The sequence below is a fragment of the Kwoniella botswanensis genome, chromosome 1, assembly GCF_036426115.1.
Source record: "Kwoniella botswanensis chromosome 1, complete sequence".
In the NCBI taxonomy this organism is placed as follows: domain Eukaryota; kingdom Fungi; phylum Basidiomycota; class Tremellomycetes; order Tremellales; family Cryptococcaceae; genus Kwoniella; species Kwoniella botswanensis.
The window spans coordinates 1481858-1494095 of record NC_088599.1 but is presented as its reverse complement, the minus strand read 5'-3'; the positions used below and the strand labels follow the sequence as shown (position 1 = coordinate 1494095).

General features: G+C 44.3%; 4 protein-coding genes across 4 annotated transcripts; 2 read left to right on the top strand and 2 right to left on the bottom strand.

Annotated features, from left to right (window-relative positions):
• Window positions 1-559: 559 nt before the first annotated feature.
• L199_000573 (uncharacterized protein) lies at window positions 560-3135 on the bottom strand (the record flags this gene model as incomplete). The annotated part of the gene is made up of 2 exons (XM_064886339.1): window positions 560-653; window positions 737-3135. The coding sequence occupies 2 exons, from the start codon at window positions 3133-3135 to the stop codon at window positions 560-562; spliced, it is 2493 nt and encodes an 830-aa protein (XP_064742411.1).
• Window positions 3136-5182: 2047 nt separating this feature from the next.
• Window positions 5183-6312, top strand: L199_000572 (uncharacterized protein; the record flags this gene model as incomplete). Its single annotated transcript, XM_064886338.1, has 3 exons — window positions 5183-5428; window positions 5502-5678; window positions 5827-6312. The coding sequence occupies 3 exons, from the start codon at window positions 5183-5185 to the stop codon at window positions 6310-6312; spliced, it is 909 nt and encodes a 302-aa protein (XP_064742410.1).
• Window positions 6313-6616: 304 nt separating this feature from the next.
• Window positions 6617-9602, bottom strand: L199_000571 (uncharacterized protein; the record flags this gene model as incomplete). Its single annotated transcript, XM_064886337.1, has 10 exons — window positions 6617-6750; window positions 6825-7205; window positions 7285-7684; window positions 7743-7864; window positions 7925-8115; window positions 8193-8320; window positions 8378-8725; window positions 8788-8939; window positions 9000-9264; window positions 9333-9602. The coding sequence occupies 10 exons, from the start codon at window positions 9600-9602 to the stop codon at window positions 6617-6619; spliced, it is 2391 nt and encodes a 796-aa protein (XP_064742409.1).
• Window positions 9603-10127: 525 nt separating this feature from the next.
• L199_000570 (uncharacterized protein) lies at window positions 10128-11718 on the top strand (the record flags this gene model as incomplete). Its single annotated transcript, XM_064886336.1, has 6 exons — window positions 10128-10512; window positions 10599-10876; window positions 10953-11043; window positions 11113-11147; window positions 11257-11447; window positions 11538-11718. The coding sequence occupies 6 exons, from the start codon at window positions 10128-10130 to the stop codon at window positions 11716-11718; spliced, it is 1161 nt and encodes a 386-aa protein (XP_064742408.1).
• Window positions 11719-12238: the final 520 nt, after the last annotated feature.

Here is a 12238-nt window from a genome sequence, read left to right as displayed (position 1 = left end):
GTCACTCTGACAAGAAGACTTATCGGGTATAAAGCTCTTCCTCAACGTGTCGAACGAAATTGCCGTTGCCTTGACAACTAATATCATCCGCATAATTTGACTGACGATGCTTGCCATTTCTGAAATCATCGCACCTGACAACATTCAAGACACAATGTCCTCACAAGGCGGCTCAACCGTATCAACCTCCATAGCGTGCGATAGATGTAAATCCTATAACGAAGCTGACACAAGTGCATGAGTGATTGTAAACTCTGCCAAATGGATATAAGAAATGCGAAATATAGATAACATAGATAATGTGTATGGGATAATTGGAATGTCCCAAGGTCGAAAAAGACGAATTGTTTACGTATGAAGATGAGGTTATTGTCCAGCGATACAAAAAGTAATGTCCCGATAACAAATGAATAGTAAAGCAATAGCAACAAACAAATAAATCGATGAAGTGAAATATCCAAATGCAAAGTCGAAAATCAATCAAACCATAATCCCAATCCTAGTCATTATATATTCGTCAAACTCCAAACCCAAGTCCAAGTTCAAATGGAGAACAGTCCTATAATTCATCCCTTCTCGGTACCAGTGAGCCACTACATATACCTCTCTGACGATGTCTCATCAATGCATCCCCTCGAGCAAATCCTTTCCCGCTATTCATCCAAATCAACATATCATCAGCCATTATTCCTGAATACTAACATAGTATGATGAAGAAAGAATACACGAAACTCACCAAGGACAGGGGAAAGGTTTCGTACCACTATGAATCCTCATATGTCGCCTAAGATCATGCTGCCTTACGAATGCAGCATGACAATCATCTGTATTACACACATAGGGTTTATCTTCAAGGTGAGTCTGGATATGCGAGTGGATAGCTGACTTTCGGGGGAAGTGCCTCTCACAACCTTCGATGAGGCATTTGAACCTTTTGACAGGTTGTCCAGTGACTGATCCATCGAGAGTTAAGAATGTCGTATATAGTTTTTCTAAGAATGCTCTTGGTAGACCAGCTGGTCCATTCCCATTTGAGCTTCCTTCAGGACCATTGGACCCATTGGAAAAAGAGCTTCGGGGAGGTTGGATGACTAATTGTGGTTGACCGGGTAATTGCGCAAGGAGAGCATTACCTGCTCCTGCGCCTGGAGCCGAACCAAGATCAGTTCCCGATAATGTCCTTTGCATGAGCGATACAGAAGTGAGATCAGGTCCAAAGACCAAAGCTGGTTTCGGTGATGGTTCTCTTGAGATCATAGGTTGAGATTGAGAAGATTCGACTTTAGGGACAAGCTCAGAAGGTCCAGCTAAGAGCGAAGGGTTGATCGCTCCTTCTTCAGGTGATGAATTACTGCCTTTACCCTTCTTGGGAGTCTTGGGTTTAGGCTTTGGACCAGGTTTCAACCGTTTACCAATAGGAGGATACTGCTGTCTCTTCCTTGGAGTCTCGGGACTGACAGGTGTAGATTGAGTCCATCCTTGTTGTTGACCATCACTTATAGGCTCGCTTGGTCCAGCTACGGCAAGTGGACCGAAGAGTCCACCTTGAGACAGGGAGTGGGCCATCGGGATGGGAGGCGGAGGAGGAACATTAGCCATAGTGTGTACGAAAGGTGCCGAGACGGATCGAGGTGCAGAGGGAAATACGGGAATCTCGTTGGGACGCATTTCATAATTGAGGAAAGAGGCTGAAGCGTGTCGTTGAGGTCCAGGAGGGGGATGAGGATTAGGATGAGGATGGGACATGTTGGGACCAGGGGCAGGAGGAGGACCAGATTGGAAATTGAATATTTGAGGTTGAGCGGAATAAGTCTGCGCTGACCATGCTTCGATATCAATAGGTTGGGTCATAGTGGGAAGACCAGGTTGGTAGTTCATTGACATACCTGGGACTGGGGGATATTCCATATGATGGAATTGAGGCTGAGGAGGAAGGATAGGTTGAGTAGGTAGTTGGGATGAGGAAGGGGCACTGAACGTCATACCTTCCTGAGCCAACATGGGGGTTTCAACAATCGTAGTCAATGTATTCTGTCGGTATCCTTGATTACTTGGGAAAGACGCGATAGACATCATCGAAGTAGAGCGTGGCATAACAGACGTCACTTGAGACATCAGTGTCATCTCACCTTGAACTTCGTTAGGTCCGAATGCACCTTGATCTTGCTCTGGTGACGTGTAGAACAGACCAGCAGGTTGTTGAGGAGTACAGATTGGAGATCCACCACCTGGGAGACTTGGACTGGGTAGTTGAGATCGCGAAGGCATAAGTTCAGGTAAACTCGCTGAGGCTGGAACGGGAGGGTACATTTCGGGGAAGGACTGTAGGGTAGGTGACATGACTTCAAACGAGGTTGAAGCTGTCATGGCGGAAGATGCAGAGACATTTCTATCCTGTTGGTACAGCTGAGCATGACCCAGGTGGATAGATGATGAAGAGACAGCTCGTGAGAGAGGTACGCTGGTGGTGAGGGATGTGGAAGGCTCGGCTGTTCTCCTGCGCGAAGCTGATGGCGATACAGGTAGTGTATTGGCATCGTAGGTCGCCTGCCTTATCCTCTTCGTTGGTCGATGTGCTCCTGAGGGTGTACCTAAACCAGATAAGTTTCGTGTCTTCTTTGTACTTCGTGGTGCGGTAGGTGACTGCACGGGGGTAGGATCAGCCATGGCGACCATGAGGGGTGTCGAGACTTGTGATTGAGGGATCTTTGAAGGTGATCCGAACTGTATTCCTTCTTCGAAAGCGGTCAGGCCGATTCCCTCCGCGTTCAATCCAGTAAAATCCATTCCATCCCAATTGGCATTAGCTATCCTGACTGGAGTAGGGACGACGGACACAGGTCTGAACCCAAGAGTAGGTGTCCTCGTCCTATCTGGAATGGTGAACGAGCTGCCAGATTGGAGGGAGTGTATACTCTGTTGGGCATGTATGGAAGTCATAGGTGAAATGAGGAATCCCTCAGTCCGCATCCTCCTCAGTCCACGGTCATTGGGTGTCTTCCTGATAGTATTAAATGGCGAGGTTGGGTCGAAATGGGGAAAAGCGGATTGAACGGGTGAGGAGAGGATCTGAGGTGTACCTTGAACGGTATCGAAGATCTCCCCAAAGGAGGGAGGAGCAATGGGAGATGACATGATGATGTATGATAAGCTGTGGACATTTTTGTTGATGGGTAAGAGTGAGACAGAATCAGAATCAGTGCGTATTCTTCGACAGGGGATCAGGGTCATGCGTGTGTGTGCTTGGATAGTAGGTTACTCACCAGAAACGAGAACAAGGACGCACAGATACTGACGGTTTATCCTTTCCTCCCAGCAGCGCAGACTGCGAATCTAAAGATCAAGCTGAGAAAAGAAGGAAGGGCTGGAGAGAAGTGAGGACAAGTCGAGTTCACCAAGCCTTCTGATATGTATGTATCCAGGTTAACGGTCTTTCCTTTTCAACTACAAGGTCTCGCGTGAACTTGTTTGTTGGGTCGATCACGCAGATTCCTATGAATTGGTCTAAAGAGGAATATCTATTAGATAAGAGTGCTGGTGGCTTCACGTCTGGTCCAGTCGGTATGGAGGGTGTGGAGAGAGGAACCTTCAATCAAAGGTGAAACAAGAGAGAAGAAAGACGTTCTGAGGTAGACGAGATTACAATTTTTTCTATGTTTTCTAGAAGGGTAGGTATGACGAGGTGAAACAGTGGAGTATTCCTAGGTGGTGTTTGAAGCAAAGAGCGTGGTCATATGTAAATGAGCGTGTTTGATCTATAGATGTATATGAATGAATGACTGAAGTGAAGATTCGGTTTGTTTATGTCGATTGTATATTTGTGGTTTTATTTGGACATTTACGTTTTTGACCGAATACCTAACTGGACCTTCCTTCTGATCCGACTATAATGTGGTTGTTGAAAGAGTGTGATATGTATAGTGTCGAGATAGATAGGAGGTCGATAATAGTTGTCAAGCGTAGAGGAGAGAAGAATGATGGTGAAGATCAAGAAGATAATGATAACAAGATGACAAACGATCACGACCGATGCTCGCTCAACCAAGCCGTAATTCAATCGCTTCGACTTGTTTTGCCTTTGCCTTGGCCGTCGCAGTTCAGTCTAAAGTGACACTGAAAACTTCACTCCTCACCTTATTTGATGATCTTACGTACTGTACTATAGATTTTCAATCTAATTGTTCGTGCATCTCGGAATAACTCATAAGGTGCATATGCATTTTACTGTAGATTGGTCAACCAGACAGTCCGCTCCAGTTGAACTGAAAGTAGTCTTGTTCTTATGTGCGTTCTCGAGAAAACTCAAAGTACCCTTTTCTATTTCTTTATGAAAGTGCTTTGCTTTGTTTACTTTCTGAATCACAAGCTGCAATCGGATCGGAACCATTGAAAGTTAAGAGCGAATTGCTACGGTAAAAGGGTGACATAGTTTCGTCGGAAGGGTTTCGTAAATGATGATGAACCATCCGATGGAATGTTTATCTTGTTTTTGGATTTCTGTCCCTGCCGATCTAAGTTCTCCGAAGCCAGACCAAGAACTAGTCCCCTGAGCCATTACATACAGTACGAATCCATAAAGCAGTCTGGAAAAGGTGTGATGAGACGTCATATACGTCTCAAGGTGAGACGGAACCAGAACAGACCATGACCGGTGTCGAGCTGTCTGATAAGAATGATTCAAAAGAGTTCACTTCGTTCTGCCACCATTGTATGAACAGATGCATATAAACATATAAGAGTGCAATAGATGATCTTTCATGGGTTACGCTCAATTCATCGCCAAGAAGAATGAAGAATCGGTGATTGAGATCAGAAACCAAATGCCAGATGTGTCTTTGATGCTCCTTTTAATGTTTTGTTTTGTTTACTTTTCATTGTGAAAAACAGAGAAAGAACAAGCAAAAGAAAGCAGGCACGTCGGATGAGCGTGTATCTGTGTAGTGTATGGGCATGGGATGACGTATCGCCACAATCGCGGTGAAAAGCGGTCAAAGCGTTGTAGGTTGATTCCCTTTCTTACGTAAAAAACAATCACCATGCACCATTCAACTCGAGTTGATATCGTTAAGTCACAGCGAGTTGATTGATTTGGCCCCACCCCCACTCGATTCCCCGCATTTCAAATGTCAATACATCCCATCCCTCTCTCTTCGATAGCATACACCCCCATACACCTACAAGCATGTCAACCTCAGCTGAGATACCGATAGATCCATCCTTACGAGAGTCATCATCCGCCACAAGTCCAACGAAACTAGCAGGAACGAAACGAAAGACGCGTGGCAGTGGACCTTCGACAACCTCAGCTGCCGGTCCAAGGGTGACAAGGCGTTCGACTGCTCATAATGAAGGGAATAGCATCCAGTCGGGAGAGCCTGCGAGAGGGGAAGAAGAGAATTTGAATGGGTATTGGGGACCTGGTAATCCTGTGTGTGCAGATCTCTGGACCTGCTATGAGCAAAGTAGTGATGTACTGATGGTATTCCGCCTGAGCTCTTCAGAAACGCGCTAAACGATCATCACCTACCAAACGATCTAAACCTACTACCTCGTCAACTCCTTCGCGTAACCAGGTAGAGAATGTAGCTGGTCCTTCTGGCACAGGGGAAGGTAGTGGGAGTCGGGGTGGACCATCTATAAGTGTGATAGGAGAATTAGCGGGTTTGGCTAATCGGAAGGTGAGTCATAGGTGAACAACCCATCGCGATATGGGGGAGATCCACCCTTATCTCATTTTGACGGACCCGGAAGATTCCATCTCATGAGTGTGATGCTCCCCTTACATGTACCCCGCCATACTGACTTATTCTTGACCCCTTCGTATAGTCTTCTTCATCCGGTATCTTCCCATATCTCCCACTCTATCCCGTCGGTCTAACACCCTTCCGATATCCATGTCTAACACCCTCAGAACCCAATCCACCTCCCGAAGATCCAAATGATCCAAATTTCAAACCTTTTAATCCTCACGAATCAAATACCATGACCGGTACTACTGGTGCTAGTACTCTACCAAGTCAGAATCAACTGATAGATCCACAATTGGCGGGATTATCTGGATCTACTCATACGACTCCTCAGCAACAGATACAACCAGTTCAACAAAGTCAGCAGCAGTCTCAAATACATCTCGATACGAATAATAACGGCAATAACAACAGCAATACGATGATGGATCAAAACACCGCGGCTAGTGCAGACGCAGCTTACGAATCTATATCAGCTTTGTTATCTGCTTCTCAAGGTGTTTATCCGACTTTAGATTCTATCGATTACCATCAAAGTCGAGGACAGGGTCAGGGGCAATCATAGTGAAATTGAACATAGACAATATATGTTGTCCCAACAACAACAACAGGTGGATGGAATCATATGTAAAGTGAAGAATCAATTACCGTATTATACATACCATGGCAATAATAGGAGATTAGCAATCAATTAAACAATCAGAATAAGCGATCAATTTGCTACTGGCAAGAGTCAAAATACTAGTAAAGTAAAGATATTGTATACGTATGCATCAAACACACATAGTCACGTTGCTATATGATCATACATGACGGAGTGCAATGTCTACTGGACAAAACGATCAACTACCATCTGTATGACATCTACCCTATATCTTCTTCTTCTTATTCAGCAATCCACCAGCAGCACCACCCCTCTTCTGACCCAACTTCCTCTTCCCCTTGCTACTCTGCACTTCATCATAAGCCTTCTTCGTCCCTGCACCAAGTAAAGTGGCATGTCCTAATGACCACAACGTAGTCCAAAATGAGCTATCAATCCTCTTTCTCATGCATGCCTTGGATTGGATGACTCACCAGTTTCTCTCAGTAGATCATCTACAATAATCTTACTTCCACTCGTAGGGTATCTCGCACTAACACCTCTCGCCAGTAATTTCTCACTTAACAATCCCCTTAATTCATCTTTCAACGCCCTTACATCAACCCTCTTAGCACCCTTTTTAGTCTTCTGTTTCTTCGTATAAGGCAAATCCGCATCTTGATCATCTTGATCTGACAATAAATCAGGATCAATATCCAGATCCATCAATTCAGCAGTTTCGATCAACCAGTTTTTATCATGTATTGATTTCTGTTGAGTATGTTCGGCTTTCTCAATTTCCCTTGCTATACGTATTCTCTCTCGGAGAGAGGGCAGGAATCCACTTTCGATTGGTAATTCAGGTAATTCATGAGCTATACCCATTCCAAGGTGCCGAATCAGTAATCAGGTAGAATTCTCGACTTGACATGACACGCTTTAAGTTTCACTCACTCCTACCTAGACTCTTCATCAGAGCTCTCTGTACCCCTTTGTCTTCAGGACTACAAAGTTGCAAAGCAAATCCTTCATTCTTGGCTCTTGCCGTTCTACCACTTCGATGGATGTAGGCATCAGCCGTTCGGGGAAGGTTAAAATGTATAACATGGTCTACTTGTGGTATGTCCAATCCTCTTGCAGCTACGTCCGTAGCTATCAATATTCCATTTTTAGTCGATTTGAACCTGTCGAGATTTTTAAGTCGCTGTTTCTGCTGAAGTTGGGAGTGTAAGGGGAAGATGGGTAATTGAAGTAAGGTGAACAGAGGGATAAGTCGTCGAATACCATCGATGGATCCTACGAAGACGAGAGATCGTCCAGGATAACGTAAGAGGAAATAGTATAGGTATAAGTCCTAAACGTCATTTGTTCGATCAGCTTAGGCCGATTAACGAAGTTTTGGTATCACCTACTTTGTCCGATACTACACATTCGATCATACTCTCCCTCAAGGTCGATACCACTCCACCTTCCGGACTAAGATCAATAACTTCCGGTTTGGGATCTCTGAAATCCAGTTTGTCCACCAGATCCTCTATTAAACGGTCAAAGATTAGCTATGGCAGCCCCAGACTGACTGATTGGCTGAACTTACCTAACGTCGAACTTCGTTTTCCCTTCCTCCTACCACCGCTTTGATGCCTCCTCTTAAGATTCCGTTGTAAATCCTTAGACAAGGTAGCTGAGAAAACGAACGTCTGCATATCATCTCTCGCTTTGGAGCCTTCCAACATCGTCGACATCTGAGCGAATACCGGATCATCGTCATCTGGTCCTTGCGTTGCACTACACGTTCACAAGAAAGTCAGCTCCGGATATGGATGTATTGAATAGCTCAAGAAGTGGTGATGGTAGGGACTTACGCTTCAGATCGTTGAGTGAGTCTGACAATATTTTCCAACTCTGCAAAATGTCCATTCTCAATCATCCTATCCGCTTCGTCAATGACCAAAAATCTCAGTGTCCTTATCCCACTTGCAAGTTCGTCATCCTGAACAGGTTTGTCAGATTGATCCGGTACAATCACTAAGGAAGAGATTATACATACCGCTTTGATCAAATCCCATAATCTACCGGGCGTAGCAACCAATATATCGCATCCTCTATCCAATATACGCTTTTGTTTTTGAGCGGATAATCCTCCTACGACACTTCCTACGCTGATCCTTGGTGGTCCCTTGCTTTTGCTTGATGTCCCTTCCTCCTCCTCGTCATCCTCGGATGTGGATATCGTATGTTTCAGCAGAGCATTCAAGTGATCTACCACCTGAAGAGCTAATTCTCTCGTTGGACACAAGATCAATCCGCTCAACTTCCTTTTCTTAGATGCGGGTAAAGACTTTCGAAGTAGGTAAGAGAGGATAGGTAAAGAATATGCAAGTGTTTTACCGGAACCCTAGAAGGACAATTCAAGTATCAGCTGGAATACCATTGATGGTATAGATCAGATGAACTCACAGTTTCTGCTACTCCTACAACATCTCTTCCTGACAAACCAGCCGGTATAGCTCGTTTTTGAATATCGGTTGGTCTGACATATCCAGCAGCTAGGAAACCTTTCTTCAGAGCGGTATGGAGAGTGATATCCTTCCATTCGGGTAATAAAGCATCTGATAATCATCAAATAAGCTAGATTCTATCATGGAAGAGGAAGGATCACAGTAGCATACCGTCAAAAGATGGCTCTTCCTCTCCTTCTCCTTCATCTTCATCATCTTCATGATCTTCGTCATCCTCATCGTTCATATCTTCTTGAGCTAGAGCCGCGAAATCCGGAAATTCTTCCTCTTCCTCGTTTGCTTCATCCGTTACTTCTTCCTCTTCATCTGCTACATCCCCCTGCTCTTGTTCTTCCTCGAAATCCTCAGTTATCTCAGGTACATCTTCTACAGCCTTCTCTTTTCCTTTACCTTTCTTCTTCTTCCCTTCCGTAGCCTTATCCCACAGAATCAGTCATTCCGTTACCCAATCAATCTATACAATGATAATGATATACGACTCACGACAAATCTAGCTACTCTACTTCCACCTTCTCCTTCATCCCACTCTATGTCCACATCATCTAACTCCTCAAGCATCATCATACCGCCTCCACCATCTATACCGGAGAAGGAAGACGTGTTGACTGCTTTCCATTTCAGTTCGTTCGGCGCTAATCGAGCTCTAGGTTGGGGTTTGGTGGATGATGAAGATCCCAAGGAGTGGGTCGATTTCGATTTGCTTTTGGACTTCGACTTTGAGCTAGCGTTCAGCTTGCGTTTGATCTGAGCCATCTTATCCTCAGATAATGATATAGTGTTTCCAATGGTCTGTAAGGCATACAAGATTTGGAGTAACAACAACAGACAATCGATATCTGGGCTACAGTGGACTGGCTCTGATTCCAACTTTTTGAACGGTTAACAGTCATATCACGTGACTGGTACAAATACTTACGTAATCCCTCCTTCAACTTTGTTTCCCATAAATCAACGTTGATGGATTAGATGGGAGCAAGCAGTACGTATGCATGTTGAACCTTACCAGTTAATAAGTCGCTCGAAGTGCTCTCGACGATATTGATTCGGTATGATCTCACTCTCTTAGCTGTTCGAAAGTGGACGTATGTAATCCCCCTTGAAATATGTCTCCATTTATTCTATTCAAGGTGAACCCGAGGCTACCATCAAATCCTCAGAAGGTATATAAACCATGTATTCTCCAAGTATCCGAAATGTATCTTTCTACTTACTTCATCATTCATACTAACATCTTGCCACATCGCCAAAACCATCATCGGCACTCACCAAGTAATCGAAATGATGTCGACCAAACATCTCTTGCCAGATTTGACCTCTCTATTCGCGTTCCGACACCTACCCACCAAAGTCGAGACCCCTATCGACTCGACTGACAGCTCCGATACTTTCATCTCATCAGCTTCTTCAGGAGATTCATCCCCCAGTGCTGTCCTTTCTCTCAACCAGTCATCGGGAGATCACAAGTGGACTTCCGAAGATCTCGAATCGTACTTCCACAGAGCTCTTGAGGCAGACCTCCCGTCGTCGCCGTCGCCGCCACTAACCATCAGTTATGAAGAAGCGTTGATTTCCGTAGGGTGGCAGATGGACAATCCTTATATCCTTACGGGGTATCGTCAAGCTTTGGGATCAGTCAGAGGATGTGTGTATAGTATATACGGATGTGAGTGGAGGATACTGTCGCATGCACTATCCTCAATTCGTCACAAGGAATTGGCTAATTAATGGATTGATACCGTGTAATGTTAGATTTACACAACGAAACATTCAATATCCTAACTCATTTAATCGGATCGATAATGTTCATCGTTATCTTATCGATTCATATCGTCCTCGATCTGCCCTTGCTCTCAAGTTCCACCCCAACTACTTCCAATTGGAGAATAACGAAATACGATTCAGAGGATATCGTGGTATTAGCTATATATCTCGTGGCATGTACCATATGTCTAGGTATGAGTGCATCGTTTCATATCCTCAATTGTCATTCGGCGAAATTATCCCACAGAGCACATAGGTGCGATTATGTGAGTGAAATACTTCTTGACTACAGTACCGGCTACAGTACAGTGTGCAAACTTACACCGCGCTCGGTCGTTGTAGGCTGGTATAGTCGTTCTGGGAGTGGGAAGTATCTTACCTGTCATACATTATGCTTTCCACGATGAAGTGTTTTGGCAACTGATATACTCAGGTAAGTCGCTATATTTTTAATGTTCTTCTGACTCTTATGAATGAGATAACCTGACAAAGTGTTGCTCAGGTATTATCATTATCACAGGAATGATATCAGCTGTTGTAAGTTCATTTCGCTCCACAATCCACACACTACTGTATGATCACCATCAATTCCCCCAAACTTTGTTCCTTCACATCTCCATGAGATGTCCGCTGATTGAGATTTCAGATCGTCCTATCTAAGAAATACCGACGTCGAAGAATCCTTCGAACATCCACATTCCTATTCCTTGGATGTTCAGCTACGATCCCTATCGTCCATATAATCATTAATGAAGGGTACGATCATGCCAAGCAGACTATCGCAGTAGATTGGATATTCAAAGCTGGTGTCACATATATCCTAGGTGCTGCTATCTAGTAAGTCACTTCTCTATCCCTCTCATTCGCTGCTAGACTTCCAAATCGTCGATGAATTTTGGGCTGATCGTTCGACTCGCCTTGATGCAGTGCCACAAGATATCCTGAAAGACTCTATCCAGGCAAATTCGATATCTTCTTTTCATCCCATCAGATCTTCCATTCGTTAGTGGTTGTAGGTACTTTGTGTCAGTATATAGCTTTGAGAAAGATGATATCGTATAAGATTGGTATGGCCATGGGAAGGGGTATGAACGAGGGTTACGCGTAGTCGCGGAAGGCTTGGGTCAGATCTGTATACATTTCGAATTAGAAATGAGATATCTGATTTTACTCAGTAAAAGAAGATGTGCTCTAGGTCATGTTATGCATTGAATGAATATATATCTCCCTGTCAAGTACCCGCTAGACAGACAGTTCTATCGTGGTGAGAGATGTCGTACAACTTGTAAACGGCCAGGTGAAGGGTGCCACATGGTTTCAATGTGATTGTATTTTTTGCCACCAAAAACCTCAAAATCACCAAAACCACGAATTTGATGGAACCCAACAAACAGTTTCTCAATCTCGTGCATTCGACTCACCTTTGTGCGTCACTATACACCACTTATAATACTTACCGCAGGCCTTCTCTCTTACAAGTGTTCAAAAGCAGAGGTAAGTAATCTCACAGGATTGTATGTTATCCATATGCTGATCATATTCGCTAAAGAGGTGAAATACCAAAATGACCCGTATGTCTCATTCCCTTCCAATTCTACAAACAGGTTGAGGTATGGTGGACTTGTGAC